Below are 22,017 nucleotides of genomic sequence, written 5' to 3'. Positions count from 1 at the left end.
CCAGGCCACCTGGGTTGCAGGGTAATACCCTGGGATAAAAAGCAATTTAGCACAATACAGGACTGAGTCATAGTCACCGAGCTTTTCCTCTTTTCCCGCCCTTTGTGTGTGTGTGTGTGGCAGTGTCCCGCTGTCCCTCTGCAGCTGTATTGCCTTAGAAAAAATATGGAAGCAATTTCCAGTAACGTACTACCGAGTCCAATGATTTCAACACAACTAACAACGTGACACAACAAATGCACGATTCGCTACATATTTAAAAGGTGGTTTTGTATATTTACGCCAGATTACTTTTTTTTCCGACTTTGTGTGCCTTGTTTGGTTTCTCATTTTTTATGCACAGAACTGTTCTACTGCCATCAGTCCACAACCATACGGAGTGACGTATTCCGTGACGTACTGAGAATATTGCATCACCCCTCAACCGAAGGACCCGCGCTCCCTTTGCAATAAAACTGCTTTAATCATCATATCCTACAAACCTGAAAAAGAGCGCCGGTTGATTCGCATTTAACCTCGGAGTGAAGGAAACCCAAGACATTTTGCCTATTTTTTTAAGTAGGGGACTTAAGGACTCCTCCATAAAAACAGGAAGTCAGGCAAACGCCTCGGACTACAACATTTCCCTTTTCGTTCAAGATGGCGGGCGACGAGTCAGGAGTAACGCTGGGGCAGCCTCATCTTTCCAGGCAAGATCTCAATACTCTGGTGAGTGCCAGCCTTTTTGTGAATGGGAGCCGGGCGCCGGCCGTCTTGACCGTCCCGGGATAGCCCCGACGAGAGCGGGGCGGGGGGAGGTTGGGTGGCCGAGGGGCTGGTGTCCGGGGCCGGAGCAGACCCGGCGTCGCGGAGCCGCACACGAGAGCGGTGCAGTCAGGACCCTACGGCAGCTCGGAGACGGCGTGGGTTGGGTGTGGGCATCAGTAAAACAGAAAAAAAATATTAACATCGTGCGGTCCGTTGTTTTGGGATTTTAAACTCCGTGTGAAAAAGCACGGATGCCACGCTCGACCAGTGTCGATCACTCCGTTGCTGTTCAGAGAACAGGGGGTAGTTTAACAATAGTGTCCTTTTCGGCGTTTGTTTTCGCAGACGTGTACGCCAGAGACCCAAATCCGTAGAGTCCTAACCGCCCGTCTTTTCATCGTCTGCGGAGCAGAAGTTATCGTTGATTTAAATAATGTGCCAGCAACAAAACAGACGGGTTGATCCCCGTCTCTTTAGAAGGATAGAAATGGGTTTCTGTTCACAAGCTGTGTCACCTACTGTGTTGCCCTCACTGTCTATAAAACCCAAGTCATCCGCTGTTCAGAAGCCAGCAAGTCATTTATTTTTTGTCGTTCTTTTTGAAATGACTGTCTCTGTGTTGACAGACGGTTTAATCATCTCTCCCTTTTACAGAATGTGGGTAAGCTAACTCCTCTCTCGCCAGAAATCATCAGTAGGCAAGCCACAATTAACATTGGTAAGTGACTGGATCTGTCCAGGTAGATGAAACCCTAACACGCTGTAGGTTGTAGTAATAATAAGCACCAACAGGTGCACATTACAGGCCTGCTTTCTAGTTGGCAATTAATTAATAATGTAATTATTAATTGGTCAGTGCCTTTTGTGGCTTTTGATTACTTGTAGTAGGTTCTGTCATGAAAAAGGTTTCAGTTCTTTCAGTATGTCAGTATAGGAGTTTCCCTTGAGCCTCAGCAGATTCTGCTTGCTCTTTTCTGGACTGACTCCAGAGTAGCAGTATTTTCATATATCATAGCCAAATGTTTACACAGTATTCTAAATGAATCTTTTTTAGTTGTTTTAATAGAACATTCCTGGAATTAAGTTCTTCAGTTTTAACTGTATATACTTGTTTGGTATCATCTGCAAACTCTGTTAGTTTATTAACTTTATAGATCATTTATATAAAGTCCAAAGAGCACTGGTCCTAGTACAGACCCTGGCGGTACCCCCAACTGATTACATCACTTCAGCTTAGACTGTTCACCTCTGTTTCATGCCCTGTGTTTCTATTTAATAACCACTTCTCAATCCAGATTCATTTCCCTGAATGTCTGCTGCCTGCATTTGAGAATTAGGTTAGGAGGAACGTTATCGGAAGCCTTCTGAAAATCTCAGGGCAGTGCCTTATTTGCCCTGTGTGTATCTATTACTTTTATTGTTTGATCACTTGTAATCTAACAAGTTGGTTGGGCAAGACCTATGATTTCTACATCACGTGGGTTATTGGGTGGCATTGATTAGGGGGGCCTGACCTGTGCTCTCCTCTTTAGGTACAATCGGCCATGTAGCCCATGGGAAGTCGACAGTTGTGAAAGCGATCTCGGGCGTTCACACTGTCAGGTTCAAGAACGAGCTGGAGAGGAATATCACCATCAAGCTTGGCTACGCAAATGCAAAGGTGAGAGCGGTGTGTGACGGCTAATTGTGATGGTGGATGGCCTAACACGGTGGTTCTGAGCCCCTGTCTCATGGTACCCCAGTATCTGCTGGCTCTTGTTCCCTCATGGCCTTGAAACACTCGCAACCTTGAGTTCAGCATTGAATGACCCTTAACACACGCGGGCTCATGCGGCTCTCTACCTGAACCCCTTTCACGCTAGTGTTAAGTAGTGCTTGCAACTGGTGTTTGTTGGTTTAGACTTTCCTGCACTTAGTCCTTGGCTTCACAAGTACTCCAGCTCATCCAAATGTCTTACCTCGTCAGCGCACAGAACTTGATGCCGTCTCTCCTTATCTCCCACAGTGTCACAGAGTCAGTATTTTGGCTTGTCTCTTTATTTTTTTTGTATTTGCTCTTGCTATTGTAGGGATTGTCATAATTGCTTTATATTTACCATTTGTGTGATGTGTCCTCTAAGTTTTATCATTTTATGTTTCCATAAAGCACTGTGACCTACATTTTAAGGTCTGGAAGGTGCTATATAGATAAAGTTATTAATGCCCAATTGGTTATATATGAGCTTACGCACCTGAATGAGGGGCTGTCCTGAAAGTCGCTAATTAGGACAAGGTTAATACCAATTCCAAGTTTCATCCAGCATTTTAAGACCTGAAAGCATATTTAAAAAAAGCTTACTGAGCTTGGGCAAAATCCGGAAGAGACAGGCATTTTTAAAATTCCGGCCTGGCTGTATAGCAAAAAGCCTGCGCAAGTAAGCAGATTGGGATTAAGTGTCCATTGGAACAAAAAGTAACAGACAGAGCGTTACTCCAGGACTGGGAGGGAGACTGGGAATCCCAGTCCTTTCCTAGTACTTTTCAAACATGCAGTTATTTTAGTCTGTTTGTTTTGTCATGTTGGGCAGCGGAAGGGGTGTTGTGATCGTCTGAATGTCTGAAAAAGACTTGACATTCTTTTTTAAAAAACGAGCTGCGATTCTTTTTTTTCCCGTTGAAATGTACGTTTTTTTTATGTTGTATTTTGCCGTAATAAGCTCCTTCTCAAAGTCCTTCAAACTTTTAAAATTATAGCATGGCGTGGCACGATTATAGTCCCAGAGCAGTTCTTTACAGAGGCGTACTTCAGTGTGAAAGTGAGACATTTTCATTTCATCCTCTCAGGTTTACAAGCTAGACGACCCCAACTGCCCCAGGCCTGAGTGCTACCGGTCATGTGGCAGCAGCACTCCAGACGAGTTTCCCACAGATATCCCAGGGACGAAGGGCAACTTCAAACTGGTCAGGTCAGTGACGGGCAGGCCAGCCTGGGAGCAACACAGCTGTATTGATCTTACCGCAGAACAGTCCTCTTTGCTTTGCCTGTACAGGAGAGTACAAATCCAGGTGGTTTTCATCCACTGCTGTAACCTTGATCTCATTTGTCTCCAGCTTCCTCTCACACACTGCCGTTGCATATAGTGTTATCAGTTTACTTGGCTGGTGTGTGTTATTTTTCTGGAGACTCTTGCAGGGTTTAAGGTTATCTCCTTTTTGCACGCAGTGCGGTAGACTGCCTGGATTCAGCGTGATGAGGTTTTTTTATAGCTCTTGCTTTGTTCGTGGTGTCCCAGCATGGCTGAACTTGGTGTCCCTCCCCCGGCAGGCATGTGTCCTTCGTGGACTGTCCCGGCCACGACATTCTCATGGCCACCATGCTGAACGGGGCTGCTGTGATGGACGCCGCTCTGCTCTTGATAGGTAACGTTTCCCTCCATCCTGTCTTCTGTACAGCTGTGGTCCTCAGTCTGGGTCCTGGAATACCTACCTCTGCTGGGGTTTGTAACAGCTGGTCCCTTAATCACCTGGGCTCACTATTGTTTGAACCCTGTGCTGATTAGTGACTTTTGGGGCTGCTCTTATTCAGGTGTGTGAGCTGAAACTACCCAGAAGAAAAGACACTGACTCCCTGTGGGAGATGTCTGTTACAGGGTCTTTGTCGCCTGTGTCTGTGCATCATCTCCAGTTACGAGCGGTTTAGTGAGAAATAATTAAGAAGTTGCTCCCTTAGCAAATTGAGGAGAGAACATAAAGCTCTGTGTGTAGAAGTTGCTGGAAATAGTCTTCTGTGCTTTAAGGTATTCCATGCTTCATGATCTATAAAACACTGTGCAGGAAAAAGACCGGTTTCAGGCACCCCTTAGCCCTAGTGATTAAGCGTGCAGGTGGACTGCTTGCTTCGGCGGCAGCACATATACTAAAATTGGAACAATACAGAGAAGATTAGCATGGCCCCTGCGCAAGGATGACACGCAAGTTCGTGAAGTGTTCCATATTTTTTCATGCCCCTCGGACCACACCTATACCATCTACCTCATTATGATTTCTTATTTATTTATTGCACATCTCCAGTCTTTGTTTACACTCAAACTGTTTACTTGTACATTGTCTACTGTTTGTCTATTGTCTTGATGCGCTGTCTGCACTTTGTTTTTGCGCTTGTTTTAACAATCGAGAGACTTTCTGTCAGTATGAATTCCATTGTACCGGTTACATATGGCAATAAAGCTCAAGTTCAAGTTCAGTGGACATAAGGTCCCCCTGAACCAGGACAGAGAACCACTGCTAGGCAGTATTTGGCTTTCAGGACGTTTTCCGTCTTACTGGTGACTGCATTGTTATTAAAGATATTTTGTAATGGTAAGAAGAAATGAATGTTGCTAAATCCACCATCGGGCTATTATTTTACATCCTCCCCCCTCCTTCTCCCTCCCAGCTGGCAATGAGTCGTGCCCTCAGCCCCAGACTTCTGAGCACCTGGCTGCCATTGAGATCATGAAGCTGAAACACATCCTGATCCTGCAGAACAAGATCGACCTGGTGAAAGAGAGCCAGGCCAAGGAGCAGTATGAGCAGATCCTGGCGTTTGTGCAGGGTAAGGACTGGCCTCCGGCCCCCCGAATCGGGACACGCGTCTTATCTGTGCCTCTGCAAACCGAGTCATAGTTCTTTAGGTTGAACCTGCCGTCTTCAGATCACCCTACACAAGGCCGCTGAGTCTGGATGTATTCCTCTAATGTCCCAAGACCGTTTTCTGCATTAAGCCTTTCAGAATAAAAACAACATGTGGTGATAATTTAGAGACAGATTGATTCACATGCTAGTGAGCTGAACTGATCTGCTGGACTGATTGATTAACTCCCTGTCAGTTTGTTTTGTCAAGGGGTTGTCTAAACGTGAGTTTTAGTAGCCTGCGCGGCCACGCGGGGACAGCCGCTTCGCGCGCGGCGTCGATTCTCGCTCGAGGTCAGCTTGGTTTTCTGCGCGTTGACCGCCCTGACTGGACGTGCCGTTTCCTTTCCCAGGCACGGTCGCGGAAGGAGCCCCCATCATCCCCATCTCCGCCCAGCTGAAGTACAACATCGAGGTGGTGTGCGAATACATCGTGAAGAAGATCCCCGTGCCCATCCGCGACTTCATTTCGGAGCCCCGGCTCATCGGTAGAGACGCCCCCGCCGCCGCCGCCACCCTCTGGGAGAGCCTTTTGTTCCATCTGAGCTCCGTTATAAAGCCGGTCTAATGATTCAGCTAACAGCATAGTTGTCAATACTTCAGCATGGCTCTGAAGGAGTTCTGAAGTGCAGTTAGGTAACGGTGCTTCTGCGAATGTGCATTTTTCCCCAGTCATCAGCTAGAAGAGACCTTCAGATAAATCCTCTTTGTTTCCATTTTAAGAACATTAACTTAATTGTTTAAATGAGTGCTGAGGTTCCAGCAAAAAAAAACAACGGAGCACGCCAGGCCTCCAGGAACTGAGTTTGACTCCTGATCTAGAGAGATTAGGAGCAACTCACTGCAGAGATGTCTGAATTCAGACTCCAATATACTGATTTTTCCCTTAATGCAAATCGTTATTGAATATTTCGCTCCGTCTTCCTCTGTCTTATCTTTGATCTTAACTGGGCAGATTTCGGGGGTAGGTTTGGGCTGGAGATGGAAGCTGTCGGGCATTCTCAAACCTTTTTTTCCTTTCCGATACCAGTGCTAGGGGGTTCACCTTGCTCTAAGCTGTGCTCTGTGTTCTTTGCCAGTCATCCGGTCGTTCGATGTGAACAAGCCGGGCTGTGAGGTGGACGACCTCAAGGGTGGTGTTGCCGGAGGGAGTATATTGAAAGGAGTCCTGAAGGTGAGACTCTAATTTTAACGTTGGTGCGTTTATATAACCCTGTGACTGGACGGAAAAGCAAATTCTCTCATGTTGCAGTTGCATCTCTTTATGCGCCTTTATTCATTTGTGTGAGTTTTTCTTTTTTCCTTGTTTCCTTTAAAGTCACACTTAATGCTCAGTATCACCCTTCAACTATGGTGTTTGTGATCTAGATTCCTTGCAGTATTGTTTCTCGTCTCGCCAGGCTACAGAGCTTTAATTGTTTTTTCTTGATTGTTCAAGAGAAAGAGTGTTGTGGAGCTGTGATCTTTTTTTCCTGTTCAAGTTAAAGGCTTTTTTATGTAGGAATAACGCATTTTCTACCCTGCTGAGGATAGCAGCAGTATTTAAAAAGTTAGCTTCCAGGCCTAGAAAGCCAATGCGTTATGGGGTAAATGTTTTGGTGGCCTGGAGTGCCTTAACTACATAATCGATCTGTTTGTTGGCTTAATGTGATCAGTTTAGTTCTTTGTCACGTTGTGTTAGATGAAGCTGGCTACAGGGCCATCAACAAGGTCTGGAAAAGACCCTTGAGTGGTTGTGCGCCCCCTTGATCACGGTCTTGATCTTCTCTTTCCAGGTGGGTCAGGAGATAGAGGTCAGGCCGGGCATCGTGTCAAAGGACCACGAGGGAAAGCTCATGTGCAAACCCATCTTTTCCAAGATCGTCTCGCTGTTCGCGGAGCACAACGACCTGCAGTATGCTGCCCCTGGGGGCCTGATCGGTGCGGATACTTCTTTTTAATTCCTGCCTGTTTGAAGCTCTGGGTGCGAGAGGCGGGGCTGGGAGAAGCGGGATGATTTGACCGTGTGCTTCACTGTGTCGCAGGTGTGGGCACAAAGATCGACCCGACGCTGTGCCGAGCGGATCGCATGGTGGGCCAGGTCCTGGGCGCAGTGGGGGCGCTGCCCGAGATCTTCACCGAGCTGGAGATCTCCTTCTTCCTGCTGCGCAGACTGCTGGGCGTGCGCACTGAGGGGGACAAAAAGGCGGCCAAGGTGTGTGAAGCTGTGTGAGGCTCCTGTAGTGAAGCACGTTGAACAAAGAGGCACACAGCAGGCCTAGACAGAAGATCAAACAGGAGAGGAATGAAGACGTATCTCCGGCTCTGAACTGCTGTGAGCTGAGGGGGAGCCCTCCGGGGAAAAAAGATTTTCCAGATAAATTATATTTAAGAAACTCAATCGCGTTACCACTGTCTAACACTTTATTACAACTCGCCAAAACAAGGCTGACCCAAAAAGGACTGCTTCTTTCTGCCTTGCTTAACTCTTTCCACATGCAATATCAGGTTGATTTAGCAGTTCGTTATTTTAACCATCGTAAGTCGTGGAAGCATTCGGCGAGATTAAGGATTAAAATCATGACTTGGAAAAAGTTCAGCGTATACCAAAGGTTTTTAGTCTGGATCAAGAATTCTCCCTGAAGGGTCAGCTGCACTGTTTTCAGTTCTGGTTAGACTCTCATCTTGTAGTGGCAAAGACTGACAGGTTATCTTTGTATATCCCATGTGTGGAAACTGATTATAGCACTACGAGTTGAAAGCAGCCTTTTGTTTGTGCTAGTAGTGGTCTGTGAAACCTTTAGTGTTTTTGTAACAAACTCCTTTAGGTTTAGTGTCCCAAGTATTTAACTTTTGCAGCCTCTCATACACAGCCTAGCAGTGCTTTGGAGATATTTTGGTCATCCTTGCTGTGGTGTGAAATGTTGGGATGCGCACACAGCAAGCAGCAGTGTGCTGCCCTCGTCTCGAATGCGCAGTTAAATTGCGGAGAAGCCGCCCCCCCTCAGAATCTAGTATTTGTTCATTATTGTGTTCTTATGATTGAAAATCAAATCTCTCCCCCCCCGGCCTCAGGTACAAAAGCTGTCCAAGAACGAGGTGCTGATGGTGAACATCGGCTCGCTGTCGACTGGGGGCAGAGTCAGCGCGGTGAAGGCCGATCTGGCCAAGATCGTGCTGACGAATCCCGTCTGCACCGAGGCGGGGGAGAAGATCGCCCTCAGCCGGAGAGTGGAGAAGCACTGGCGGTGAGTTTTCTTTACCTCCTGCCTCTTTTTAACCTCTTTTGTTTTTCCGGACTGTACCAAACCTTCCGTAAGATCCCCTGAAAGAAGAGGGGGTTCTTCACCTGTTAGCTGCGTGAGTGCCCTGCAGCCTTGATAAAAGATGTTTCATAGTTTTATGAGAAGTATTTTGTAAGGACATAACCATACCAGCAAGTACGCTATTGTTACTAGCCATATAGTAGTTAACATGCTTTTGACATAACTGCATGCTCCGAATGCGAGTCCTCTAATATCTCTCTTTGGCTGTTTGCTTTTTTTTGTTACCAGTTTGATCGGCTGGGGCCAGATAAGGAGAGGCGTGACGATCAAGCCCACGGTGGACGACGACTGATGCGTGGCCTTAACCGGCTGAATATATATATACGTACACACCACCCAAGTCATCTGTTCAGAACCACGGAGCTCTCCGCAGAATGCAAGCTGACTGTCTGGACTGGAATCATAGGGTTCTGCTTTTTAAATGGAATTGTTTAACTCCCATAACAGATTTGCATAATTTATACATACAACAGAGGTTAGTTTTGGGATCACAGAGGTTTGATAGTATGTCAACACCTATCAACGAAATCCATTAAAAAAATCTTTTGAACAAATGTTTGGTGCCTTGGTCTTCTGTTATAATAAACACGTGGATGGTGTTTTTTGGTAATAATGGATGTTAATATCAAATTTTATAAAACTCTAACTCGGAAACCACAGGTCTGCTCTTTTCCAATGTTTTTTTTTTTCTTCACACAAAATACTGTAATAGGGCAACTGCCTTTAGTTTAAGTAACATTTGATGCCTTCTCAGGAGGTGTTGGTGGACTTCTGCAAATCCTGTTGATTAATAAGCCGTTTTCTGTATTAATTCTAAAATGAAAGTTACCTGGAATCGGCTAATTTAGACCTGGTGAGAGAGAGGCGTGTTTAGTCAAGTAGGTTGGGGGTGTTGACAGAGCTCTGTTTTCTGAAATGCTATGTGTTTATCTTAATGCATTGGAGCCGTCATCTTATTTATTTTCTTAAAAGGCGGAGAACGTTTTAACGTTTTAAACTGCCAAGGGTCTTGTTTAAGAAGAGCGTTCGCCATCTTAAAACATGATTTGTCTGGTAATACGGTATTTAGGTGTGTTGCAAAAGCAAACGATCTTGCACACGACAGAAATCTGTAAGCAGCACTTGCTGGTGAGGGCGGATTCTTAAACGCACTCAACTGGGCTGCAGAGCTGAATGATAACTCGGTGTGTTCATAACTCGCCTCTTATTTCATTCCGCACCTGGGTCATTCCAGAATCATGAGCCGCAAAAATCTGAAGAGCTTATATCAGTCTCACAAATATTTATATTTAAGGCATGATCTTGAGTTATGTAAAGTGGCTGGATAACTTCCTGAGATCGGAATGAACTTAATGGGCCGAAAGGAGTCCCCTTGTTTAAAAAAAAAGTGCAATCAGTCTCCTAAATTAGTCTGAGGCTGACAGGGTGATGTTGCAGGGAAGATGAGGACAAAGCACGAAAAAGTAATGCAAATGATGGCGTGAATACAGCGGAACCATAGTGATGGGATTTCGTCCTGGCTGAGAAACAGTTTAAGCATCAGTAAGCTGGTCACTTTACATATGCTATATATTCATTTTAAAAAACGTTTTGAAAAGAAACAACATTAAACCCCAAGAAACCTCTTGATATGTGATTCAATTACATCACCTCGGTGGATTTCTCCAAGACTACTGCAAACACTGACACTTTATTTAAAAGTTGATCAAAAGACGCAATGCAATGGATATGATTACTATAGTTGGGGAATTAAGAGTACTTTCAAAATAAAAGAATGGGTTTAAAAAGAATACGGATAAAAAAAGAACATCTGCGTAGTTTATTTACTACACGACCATTTATATTAAACAGTTCATTACACGTCTATGCACTTAATCCTAAATGTTTTAAATCCTAAATTCGTGACACGTTAGTGTTAGTATAATTTAAATGCACGGAAAACTGGAACCATGTAAAACGTTTTAGACCCATAAATATACGATTGTATTACTATTTTAACATTAAATAGTTTTATTACCCATTACTTAAACGCGTCCTTTAAATAATAATATATTTTTTTGCTTTTTAAAAATGTTTTACCAACATCTACGGAAAATTCCACGTTAATAGCGTGGCCTTCCCACCGGTTTATTAAAACAAAATCACCGCATGAACTCTTTGTCACAGGGAATACATTAAAACAAGAAAATTGTTCCGAGGCCTTGAAAAGCCGCAAAACGGATCTGTAAAAATAAAATCAGTCTCGCTGGTTCCTTTTTTTTTTTTCGGGAATAATGCAGAGCAGCCCTCCGGCCTTGGCCTGCCCGGAGTGACGGCGCCGAGCAGCTTTCTCAATCCCCTTCCGCATTTTCCTACGGCTCTAAGGCAGTGACGTGGTGCTGACGGCGGGGCTGGCGGAGCTGGGGGCCGCTGCTCGGAGAGACTCGGCCCCTCCCTCCCTGCGCCTCAGCGGCCCGCCCCGCCGACACCAGCTCCCGATAGAGCCCAGCCCGAGTCTGGGGGAGCCGCGACGGCCTCGGGAAAGCCAGAGGACCAGGGGACGCCACCCCGCCACGATCGCCGCACTGCTGGTATGTTTCGCACCGCGCCGATGTGCTTTGCGCTACGACCCCCTCCCTCTTAGGTGTGAAATGCGAGTTTTTGGCCCTTTCTGTATTTTGTGTTTCTTTCCAAAAGCACGACGCGGGCTTTCCGGGCCTGGCCTTGGCTTAGCGTAGAGGCCCAGGCCGCAAGGAGGCCGCAGGTAGGCCTCTTCCGAGGAAAGGAGGGGGCGGGAGTGTTTCATCTTAGTCTGTTTTGGCGGGGACCGCTTTTAATTGCTGGATGTTTTTTTATGGGAGGGGGGCAGTAGACGTGTTGAGTGTTATTCAAGGTGGGGGGTTTATTTTTTGTTTGGCCAAAAAAAAAAACAAGTCGGTTGGTTGAGTTGAACGGAGAGAGCGGAGGCCCCGGCCGAGAAACCAAGATGGCGATCGTGTTCGGGTTTTGTTGTTGTTATTTTTTTTTTTACGGAAGTGTGATAGGAGGAGCAGATTAGGCGCCATTTTACTAGCTCCGTGTTTTACAGCCTATGCAAGGAATATACAGAAGGGGGCCCGGAGCATCTGCTAACGTAGCCGTTTGGACAGGCGGTGTGGGCGGGGGCAGACATGATCTGAGCGCCAGCTGTCACCAGCGACTTCATCTACACTTGTTATTAATAAGGAGGTCTCCTCCACCGTCAGTGAACGTATACCTCTAACAACCTGTTTACTAACAACATTGCTGCACTGGATAGAATAAAGCTGCAGTTTCAGTTTAATTGCTACAGTATGGACAGGTGACATTACCTGTCATTTGTGTGCACCTGGGCATTCTGTCATATATGTGGACTCGTAACGTTTTTTTAAATATATGAGATCTTATTTCATAATATATTGTTCAGTTATAGTTCGATTTTACAAATGTTTGCCAGGTTAACAGCACAGTGACAGTTCTCAGTAATGGGTTCATGAATCCAATATTAGTTTCAACAGCCAGGCACACATTCCCTATATGAATATTTTTAACAATTCAATTGGTTCGATCCAATGATTTCGTGCATGCCACTAACACAGGGACAGTGTTAATTCCCCATTCACATATGTATATTAGGTTCGGACTTAGTTAATGTGTTCTACAGAAGAACTCCCTCTAGTGATAAAAGACAGATAAGACTTTGATAGATGCTTTATTGCCCACTACTGTGGACATTTGTCTTTGGCTTCTCCCACAGAAGTACATAAGTCACATAAAATCACATGAAATCACAATAATAGTATGTGATACATAAATAGGTGGAAAAATAAATAGGTAAAGGGGAGGAAAACATTTACATACCTTAATTTAGTACTTTTATTGCAGTGATACTCGAGTTCAGTGGTACTTCAAGTTCAGGCTCCTCTGAAACTTTGGAGTTGTTTCTTTTAACTAATGCTTATTTACTAATGTTTAAAAAACCCCACTATGGTACATTTTTCCCTTTGCTGCCCCAGTGTTAATTACCCCAAAATGGACATAATAGGCCTATTGCAAAGTTAAAGCAATTTTCTCTTTGTGGTGTTGAAAGATCTTCTCCACTAGTGTGTATCAGATTGTTCTGTACTGTCTTCTAATTCAACTTTTTAAAAGGGACAGTTGCCTCATTTGGATCTATCCCTAGAGCTTCTAGGGTTCACCTGTTATTAAGCATTTGTAGCTTTTCAAGTGAATATATGATTGAAACTGCAGGACATAATTCATATACATTCCAGTTCCAAGAGTTTGTGACCAGTTTGTAAATAACCGATGTGCCGTGCCATTCATTTGCCTCTTAATGTAATAGAAAAACATGCTAATTTTATAGTAATGTAGTTTTTTAGTCACTAGTGTTGATTTTCCATATAGTTTAGTGTTTCTGTACTATGTAGAAAAATACCGCAGTGCTGTTTGCAGAAATAGCTTTCTTTTTACGGTATTTGAGCTAGGCTTTAATTCATTTTAAATCATGCTGCAATGTATTGTTAGGATCCCACTGACAAATGAAGTGTCAAGACAATGGATGAAGATGTGACTGGGCTGGCACTGCATCCACAAGAGCCAAAGATCTTTTTCGATGGGTCAGGTAATTCTTCATATTAATGGTTTTTTCTTATAGCTGACAGATGTCCTGCTCTTGTGACTTTGATCCCAGTTTTAACGAACCTTTCAATTTCCTTTAAATATTATGACAATAATCTTTATTTTGTATAGCACCTTTAAAAGTAACTTCAGAGTGCCTTAGAGTAAGATAATTAACAAGGAGAATAGGTAACAAAATGAGCACAATTAAAAACAAGGGTTTAGAACGCAGACGTAATGCAGGAAGGGGAAGACAAAGAACTGATGAAATAAAACCCCTTCTGAAGAAGAAGGTTTTGAATCTGGGTTTGAAAGAGTTTAGGGAGGGTGACTCTCTGATATCCTCGGGATAGAATAAGAGTTTTGGTTGCAGCAGGAGAAGGACCTCTCACCCATAGAGTGTAAATGGGCTTGGGGGACAGACAGGAGACCAGAACACCAGAATCAGACTAACACAGTTTGCAGAGTGGGGAGCAGGAAGACAGTCATTCAGGTACTGAGGTGCCAACCCATGAAGCCTTATAGGTGAGCTTGAGGGGTTTGAAAACACAAAACCTGACTGGAAGCCAGTGCAAGGACTCCAGGGCAGGGGTGACATGATCGCTTGCACGTGACGGCTGCTGGATTCTGGACACACTGGAGTTTGTCCAGAGTGGATTTAGAAACCTCAGAGACTAGGGCTTAGACGTAGAAGATGTGGGGGCGACAAGCTTTTCCAGCTGTACACAGAAAGCCTTCTAGGCCCTCACCCACCTGATGAGCTGTCCTGCTGCGTGTGAGCCTCCCAGGCCTGTTAGAGGTTGTGAAGCCTGCGGAGCACCGTGGTGGGGGGCCGTGCCGTCCCCGTGACGACGCCGATCTGGTTCTCGCCAGCAGAGATGCAGGCGGCCGCCCACGCGGACGAGGGCGAGATCGTCGTGGAGGTGCAGGAGACCGTCTTCGTGTCGGAGGCGGGCGGCGCGGGCGTGGCCGTGCACGGCTTCAGCCCCGAGGAGCTGGACCCGGTGGTCATCCAGGACGCCATCGAGAACGTCGTGGCCGAGTACGTGCAGTGCTCCGAGGCCGAGGGGCCGGGGGCCGTGCTCATCCCGGACGAGATGCTGGGAAGCGGCGCTCCGGCGGGGGTGTCCGCGGAGGCCTGCGTGATTCCCGCCGGAGGCCTGTCGGAGGCGGGGGGCGTGGTGCTCCACGCCGGCGCCGCTCTGGCCGACATCCCGGTGGAGGCTCTGCAGGTGGACGTTGTTCCTGAAGAGGTCCTGGTGTCGGAATGCGACCCTGCGGGGGCCATCGACGCCGAGCAGGACCGGACCACCTGCGGGGACTACCTCATGATATCCCGTGAGTTCCCGGAGGAAGGCAGCTGGGAGAAGGAGTCCGAGGAAACGGGGGTTTGGGAAGCAGTCGAGCCGTACCTCAGCTCCATTTCAGAGCCTTACCCTCTTCTGTGCACTAGATGTCAGTAAAAGCAGAGAAACTATTCGTTTTATCTTAGTAATGGGGACAGGTGCCTTGTAAATAGAGTTGAAGAGTTTTGCATTGTATCAGCAAGCACAAGCCCTTATGTCTACAGTTTTATGCGTGCAGACCGTTGTGTGAAGAAATAATATCCTGCTGTGTCTCCCATTGGCTTCCAGTGGACGAGGCCGATAAAATTGTGCAGCACGGCAGCGGAGAGATCGCCGTGGACGCAGGGGCGGAGGAGCAGACGCCCTCCCCCAAGGAGGACGGGGGGGAGGTTATAAAGGTGTACATCTTTAAGGCCGAGTCGGGGGAGGAAGACCTGGGTAAGGGACTCCAGGATTACTACCTGCCCAAGAGAAATTGGCTGGGGGCGGGTGTGGATGTTCAATAAAAGCTGGGGGTGCTGATGTTGATAATTATTAACTGCTTACACTTATATGGAGCTTTTCTGCTTTACGGGTAATGGGGATCCCTTCCACCACCACCAGTGTGTAGCCCCCACTTGGATGATGCAAAATAGCTGCCATTGTGCAGCAGTCCGCTCCCCACACACCAGCTCTCAGTGGGGAGGAGAGCAGAGTGATGAAACCAGTTCAGTGACGGGGATCATTAGGAGGCCATGATTGGTAGAGGCCGGGGGGAAATTTGGCCAGGGCACCCCTGCTCTTTTCGAAAACTGCCCCTGGTGTGACATTTCCACCCGAGTGGCAGGTAACCACACCTCACAGACGAGCCCCCTTTATCTTTTCAACAGAGAGTGAGGTCTGGGCTCATGTGGGCAGAGCAGTGGACGGCCAGTTGGCTTGAGTGTCTTTGCACACGGAGTTGTACTGTGGGTTTTCCAGGTGGCACGGTGGACATCGAGGAGAGCGATGCGGAGCACGAGCACGGCGTTGGGCTGCTGGAGCCGTCGGGACACGGGCCGAGAGAGAAGATGCTGTACGTGACTGTGGGGGGCTCCCAGCCCGATGAAGAAGACCTCAGTGAGTGCCTGAGTGTTTCAGTGAGGGCGGTCTAGGGCAAGAGCACACGAATCCAGTCCTGGAGTCTAGTCCAACTGAGCCTTTAATTGCCTAATTGAGCTCGTTTGCTTTATTGAAGTGTTTCTTTGTTCTTCTTATGCTGGCGATTTAGACAGACCTATAAATCCTGCTGGAAAGTGCTATTGCAGAGCAAGGATTGGGTACCCTGGTTTATAGTCGGCTGCTATCATCAGGGCCAGGCAAGGTACTGGTTACTAACAACTAAACAAGCAATTTGACTGTTTCTCATTTACAGCCTGTCGTGTGGTGTTCTTACACAAGACAAGCACATACTGTTGATTGTCGTCCTTACTGTGAAAATAGTTATTTTAAAACAAAGGAGAGGAAAAAAATAAAAATCCCACCCCGATTTAATTGTAACCTAGAGCATGGCTGCCTGATTCTTCCAGAAGGTGTGTTCTTCCAGACGTTTGCTTATTGTACATCCACTCTGTTTGGAATCGCCAGCTGTTGTTAAAATTCAGCTCTTCTGGCATCGACTGCCGGACTCGCCTGGGTGAGAGCAAGGTGCCCGCTTGCACAGTCCATTTGTCACCCGACCTGCCGCGCAGCTAATGCACCAGCGCTGGTGGTGGTTGGCGGAGCTGGAGTGCCTAGAGTACCCTAGCGGACTCATCCTGGGGGCACTTCACCAGGGACCTGAGCTGAGTCGCTGCCGCGTGTGGTGCCACAAGCCAGACTCGAACCCCTGACACCCGACCCACGCTTGATCGCATTTACTGCCCCTGGAGCACGGCCCCTTTAATTCCAAGCATGCAAATAATGTTCCCCCCCCCGTCTCTCTTACCCAGATGCGGCTGAGGTGGGGGGCGAGGTGTACATGGAGGTGGTCGTTGGTGGAGAGGAGGCGATGGCGCACGAGCAGCAGTACGACAACACGGTCCTGAGCAAAGACTTCATGCCCGTGGCCTGGGCCGCGGCTTACGGTCAGTGTGCGCGCGCGTCTTTTCCCGTCCCGCGAGAGTCTGTTGCGGGAATGGCGCCGGTCCAGGTGTTTCCGTGATGGTTATTAAATCCGGACCCGTCCGCGCCGGCTCGCTGCCTGGTGTCACCCCTGGGTCCCGTTGACAGGTAACGACGAGAGCGAGGCCTGTGAGAACAGGAACGGGGCCGCCAGCGCCCTGCTGCACATCGACGAGTCCGCCAGCGCTGGGAAGGGGGCGAAGCAGAAGACCAAACGCCGGAAGAAGATCGATGCCAGGCAGTTCCAGACAGGTATTATCAAGCAGCAGGGTTTCCATTGGCACTTTCACGCATTTTGACCAGTTACTGCCCTCTCCGTTCTTCGATTGTGAGATTTTTGCACTGCTCATTGCTGTCTTGTCTGGTGTGCGTTGGGGTGGTTTGCGTAGATGTGTTGGAGGGAAGCTGTTTGTTATTCTCTTGCCAAACCTGATTCCGTGCAGCTGGTTGCTGTGGCGATAAATTCTTGAATGAATGAATCCTGTGGTTGTGTAGGGCAGTTCATGAAGGGGAATAAAAATATCTCCATTCCATTGATTTCCTCTTCCCTCTCCCCCCCTCTAGCCATTATAATCGGGCCTTACGGGCAGCCCCTGACCGTGTATCCCTGCGTCCTGTGTGGGAAGAAGTTCAAGTCCCGGGGGTTTCTCAGGAGGCACATGAGGAACCACCACGAGGTGCTGAACAAGAAGAAGTACCAGTGCACGGACTGCGACTTCACCACCAACAAGAAGGCCAGCCTGCACAACCACATGGAGGTGCACAAGCTGACCGGCAAAGCCGAGAAGGCCGTCGAGTGCGAGGACTGCGGCAAGGAGTTCTCCCACGCCGGCGCGCTCTACACCCACAAGATGGTGCACAGGGACAAGGGCGCCACCAAGATGCACAGGTGCAAGTTCTGCGACTACGAGACGGCGGAGCAGGGCCTGCTGAACCGCCACCTGCTGGCCGTGCACAGCAAGAACTTCCCCCACATCTGCGTGGAGTGCGGGAAGGGCTTCCGGCACCCCTCGGAGCTGAAGAAGCACATGAGGACCCACACGGGCGAGAAGCCCTACCAGTGCCTGTACTGCGAGTACAAGTCGGCCGACTCCTCCAACCTCAAGACGCACGTCAAGACTAAGCACAGCAAGGAGATGCCCTACAAGTGCGAGCGCTGCTTCCAGACCTTCCCGGAGGCCGAGGAGCTGCTGCACCACGCCCTCAGCCACGAGGAGGCCAAGACGCACCAGTGCGCCCACTGCGACCACAAGAGCTCCAACTCCAGCGACCTGAAGCGGCACGTCATCTCCGTGCACACCAAGGACTACCCGCACAAGTGCGACGTCTGCGGCAAGGGCTTCCACCGGCCCTCCGAGCTCAAGAAGCACATGGCGGCGCACCGCAGCAAGAAGGTCCACCAGTGCCGGCACTGCAGCTTCAAGATCTCCGACCCCTTCGTCCTCAGCCGGCACATCCTCTCGGTCCACACCAAGGACCAGGCCTACCCCGGCAGGCGCCGCAGGAAGCCCTTCGGGCCGCGGGGGGAGCTGAAGAAGGCCGGCGGCAAGGCGCACCGGGAGCGCCGCGTCTACCAGTGCCAGTACTGCGACTACAGCACCGGCGACGCCTCGGGCTTCAAGCGCCACGTCATCTCCATCCACACCAAGGACTACCCACACCGCTGCGAGTACTGCACCAAGGGCTTCCGCCGGCCCTCCGAGAAGAACCAGCACATCATGAGGCACCACAAGGACATGGTGCCCACGGACTGAGGGGGCCGGCCCGGCTCTCGTGCTCATGTTGGGAACGGGGCGGCCCGGCCCGGCCCCGTGCCGACTCGCGCGCGGCGCCGAGGGCCCTGCCCCATGAGCTGCCCGCTGACAGGGCCTCAAGCATTACACAGGGTCGATCCGAGATCGCAGAGAGAGCACTTAGCTGGCTTCAAGTGTTTTGCACCTTAAAAGATCCCCGTTTTTTTGTTCTCCCCCAGGGTTGTTGACTAGAATTGAAATGAATTACCTCTCGGTGCGGGTATATCTCACTGAAACCCTCCGTGACTTTCTTTGCTCCGTTGTTTCCCATGCTTCTTAGTTCTTTCTTCTTCTCCCTTATGCCCACCGCTGTTGTTGATATGTTAACGTGTTAAGTATGAACATATGTGTCTTTGTGTAGATTATATATATATAGTGCTCACAGAAGTAGGGGATGTTGACAGATTCTTTTTAGTTGTGATGTCGGTTTTGCTCTCCCCGTGGTGGGGAAGTAGTGGGTTCCCCGGTGGTCCCACTTCACGTGGGTCGTTCGTCTTGTATACAGCAGGCCGACCACAGATGCGTTAGGGGCTTATTTTCCCACCCAGGTGTGCGCTGAGGGAAGTGCGCGTGGAGACGGCCCACAGAGAGGGTTTGTGCGGCGGGTTTGCAGCAGCCTGCACTTTCCAGAAATGGAAAGGCGAAAGGCAGCTGGCACGTTGTGCCACAGTCTGTCGTTGTCCGGCTGTAGAGTCAGCAGGAACAAACTGGCGCTGTGACTGATCTGCTGAGCGGGGCTCCTTGAATCCAGGATCCACGAGCGCTCAGCGGAGTTCTGAGGGACAGGTTCTGTTCCCTGTGGGCCGCTGATATAGCCGCACGTGCACAGGCTGATGCAGGCTGTAGCGATGCTGAGCATTGCAATGGCGGTCACGCCTGTGCTCTCTGGCGCGTCTCACTTCACAGCGCGCTGGCCATCTCGTACGACTGGACAGACCCCCGCCAGACCCCAGCACTGAATCCACATGACCGGTGATCCTGTGACCAACAGAGCTGACTCTCACGTCTGTGAGGGCAACTTTGCAGATGTCCGCAGTCTGGACACTGGAAGCTTTTGAGTGTTCCTCTGTCCTCTCTTCGTTCTCCGAATCGAACAGTGCTCTGGCCTGCTTCCAGACATCCGACTTGCACCCAGACCCTGACGTGACCAGTGACGCCTCCTGACCTCCCCATGGTGAACATCTCTGAGAACTGTGGCAGATGGGTTCAAGTTCAAGCACCTCCCCTGCGGGACCTCCAGAAACGGGGGTCTGCCTGCCAGAGGGGTGCAGCTGGAGCTCATCAGGAGCACGAGGTGTGGCTGCTTCAGTTGCGCTCTCTCGAAGTTGTAGGATTTCGTGGGAAAGTTGGCCTAAAACCAGCTGGTCATGTGGCTTCCATTTTGATTTGATTGCTTTAGTGGAGCGATCACTTTAGTAGCTGGAGTGGGATGTTTCGGTTCTTTCATCTGTGCTGTGCTGTGCTTGTGATTGGCTATTGCATTATTTTGCAAGGACTAGAAGAGAAAATGTCATTGAGGCGGTCTTCTCCAGTAGGTCTTTGAAATTTGTTTGCCTTTTGTTTCGGATGAAGTGGGTTGTTTTTAAAAGCAAAATGAGAAGCTGTCTACTCTGCATTTCCCAGGATTCCCTTGTGTAGTGAACAGCATGTCACAAATTCTGTTTCATGCTTAAAGGGGAACTTGAGGTCTTGAAATAGAGCAGTTATTTTAAATTTGGTGGGTGGGCATTGACTCTTGTTTTGAGCTGTAGAAGTAAATGGGGGTCTTGCACTCCTGTGTTTTATGCCTCTCTTCCAATATATTTCAGTCTACGTTTTGAGCACATCTTACTTTGCCAACACATTCACATAGCTCTGTGTTTCCTGGACATCCAAACACTGAGATTTGGCTTTGTGAATGAAGAACCCCTTCATGTCTGATTAAAATTAGATTTGAAATAGTTTTAGTTTGCATCCCCTAAGGTTGTTCTGACATGTTTGCAGTAAAGTTTTTCTTCCTCGAGAGCCGACGCCCTTACTGGATGACCTCGGGGACTCTCTACAATGTGAATAACTCCACGGTGGTGTGCTGTCTGCAGCAGCGAAAACAAAACGCTGTTGTGTGTGATTGTTTAGTTGCAGTGTTGGACCCAGTGTTCCCTAGTTTCATATTTTCATAATGTGTATATACATGCTGGCTTTTGGTGTGGGAATGTTTTGGATTGTATTGGGGGGGAGTAAGAATAAGAAATTTTACTTGATATATATTTTAAGAAATGTTAATTGTTGACATTAAATCTGTTTATAAAGGCAGTTCTGTTAAAGTTCTCTGAGTGATCTGGTGGGTGAATGAATGTGTGTGGCTTGAAATTCACTGGGACACGTTCTTGTAAAGCTCACTCTGCCTTCCATACTGCCATGACATTACACGAACTGTATTAATGCTGAGCAGGCACTTACTTTTTTTTTGCAAGCTGCACAACCGATGAATTCCTGATTTCAGCTGGCAGCTAGAATGTGTGCTTCAGTAATATACAAAAAAAACATCTTTGTATGAAGTGGCTGGAGGGCTTCCTGACCCCAGACAGCTGCTTGGAGAGGCAGAGCTCTGCTCAGGAGGGGGCTGCAGGTTTGAGTGCTCTGAACAAAGCAAGAAGATAAAAATGGCAGATGATGATCCCCAAGGCTGCAGAGGCCTTGGGTGTGTAGGAAGTGTGTGTGTAGGAAGCAGTAGGTGCCTGTCAGCTCTGCACCCTCACATTTCCTGCTTCCAATTCCCGGTTGGGAAGGCCGTCTGTGTGGAGTCTGCGTGTTCTCCCCTGTGTCCATGTGTGTTTTACCCAGGTGCTCTACGTTTCTGCCTGCCTGCCTCCCAGAGACATGCTGGGCTAGTGTAACTGGCATCCCCAGAGGCTCCGTGGGTCTGTGTCCACTCTGTGCCATGCCAGCGTCCCTTCCAGAGCACGAGCCCACCTTGGGCCTCTTTTCCTTCCTCAGTATAAGCGTGCAAGCCAAAACTTTTCTGTGCTAGCTGTGCTACACGAGTATTTACACCAGCCGTCTGGAACAAAATGTGCTGCACACAGGTCATATAACTTAGCAATTCATTTCAAATTGCCTAGGAGGATGGTGGTTGCTCAGCACTTAAAAAATACCTTAATTTCCTGCTGTTTCCTTTTTATATTTTTTTTTAGTTTTCATTTGTGTTGGTTCACCTTTTTAACTAGGGTATATAAGTTATTTTTTTGTACACAGATCCTCTTAAAATGTTCTCTATAGGTGTATGCTTTTAAGACAAAGCCAGAACTGTGTAATTGTAATGGATGTAATTGATATATTTGTAAAAGAGAAAAATTGTATAGAGAAAAGCAAATAAAGTTCAGAGTATTTTTCTTTGATGAATATTCCTTTAACACATAAAAATAAACATTACTAAAGGTAACAACAAATATTTCCAGA

At 48.0% G+C, this 22,017-nt stretch overlaps 2 protein-coding genes and 1 non-coding gene across 6 annotated transcripts; all 3 read left to right on the top strand.

Annotated features, from left to right (window-relative positions):
- The first annotated feature begins 445 nt into the window (after positions 1 to 445).
- On the top strand, positions 446 to 9,256 carry eif2s3 (eukaryotic translation initiation factor 2, subunit 3 gamma). The gene is made up of 12 exons (XM_088638666.1): positions 446 to 708; positions 1,402 to 1,465; positions 2,280 to 2,407; positions 3,571 to 3,692; positions 4,052 to 4,146; positions 5,162 to 5,320; positions 5,751 to 5,885; positions 6,477 to 6,571; positions 7,173 to 7,317; positions 7,422 to 7,591; positions 8,452 to 8,624; positions 8,931 to 9,256. The coding sequence occupies exons 1-12, from the start codon at positions 640 to 642 to the stop codon at positions 8,992 to 8,994; spliced, it is 1,419 nt and encodes a 472-aa protein (XP_088494792.1). The 5' UTR covers positions 446 to 639; the 3' UTR covers positions 8,995 to 9,256.
- LOC148657934 (U6 spliceosomal RNA) lies at positions 4,620 to 4,725 on the top strand. Its single transcript, XR_015940667.1, has one exon. It is a non-coding gene; the product is annotated as a U6 spliceosomal RNA (small nuclear RNA).
- Positions 9,257 to 10,813: 1,557 nt separating the features above from the next.
- Positions 10,814 to 21,951, top strand: zfx (zinc finger protein X-linked). 4 transcript variants are annotated; one of them, XM_088638636.1, is made up of 8 exons: positions 10,814 to 11,272; positions 13,227 to 13,323; positions 14,193 to 14,657; positions 14,954 to 15,103; positions 15,626 to 15,763; positions 16,615 to 16,749; positions 16,895 to 17,038; positions 17,351 to 21,951. In XM_088638636.1, the coding sequence occupies exons 2-8, from the start codon at positions 13,257 to 13,259 to the stop codon at positions 18,538 to 18,540; spliced, it is 2,289 nt and encodes a 762-aa protein (XP_088494762.1). In that variant the 5' UTR covers positions 10,814 to 11,272; positions 13,227 to 13,256; the 3' UTR covers positions 18,541 to 21,951. The 4 variants fall into 4 exon arrangements, with proteins under 4 accessions (XP_088494762.1, XP_088494764.1, XP_088494763.1 ...); XM_088638638.1 differs by having other exon boundaries at positions 10,815 to 11,272; positions 14,196 to 14,657; XM_088638637.1 differs by lacking the exon at positions 10,814 to 11,272 and adding an exon at positions 11,655 to 11,921.
- The last annotated feature ends 66 nt before the right edge of the window (positions 21,952 to 22,017 follow it).

Source organism: Lepisosteus platostomus, chromosome 7 (genome assembly GCF_059453375.1).
Source record: "Lepisosteus platostomus isolate fLepPlt1 chromosome 7, fLepPlt1.hap1, whole genome shotgun sequence".
Classification (NCBI taxonomy): domain Eukaryota; kingdom Metazoa; phylum Chordata; class Actinopteri; order Semionotiformes; family Lepisosteidae; genus Lepisosteus; species Lepisosteus platostomus.
Note: the sequence above shows the minus strand (reverse complement) of the source record. Positions and strands in the feature narration are given on the sequence as shown.

Coding starts and splice junctions, on each gene's coding strand:
- eif2s3 (XM_088638666.1), top strand. CDS start 640: ATGGCGGGCGACGAGTCAGGAGTAACGCTGGGGCAGCCTCATCTTTCC. Junction 1,466..2,279: donor GCAAGCCACAATTAACATTG/GTAAGTGACTGG, acceptor TCTCCTCTTTAG/GTACAATCGGCCATGTAGCC. Junction 5,886..6,476: donor TTCGGAGCCCCGGCTCATCG/GTAGAGACGCCC, acceptor GTTCTTTGCCAG/TCATCCGGTCGTTCGATGTG.
- zfx (XM_088638636.1), top strand. CDS start 13,257: ATGGATGAAGATGTGACTGGGCTGGCACTGCATCCACAAGAGCCAAAG. Junction 13,324..14,192: donor GATCTTTTTCGATGGGTCAG/GTAATTCTTCAT, acceptor GGTTCTCGCCAG/CAGAGATGCAGGCGGCCGCC. Junction 15,104..15,625: donor GTCGGGGGAGGAAGACCTGG/GTAAGGGACTCC, acceptor TGGGTTTTCCAG/GTGGCACGGTGGACATCGAG.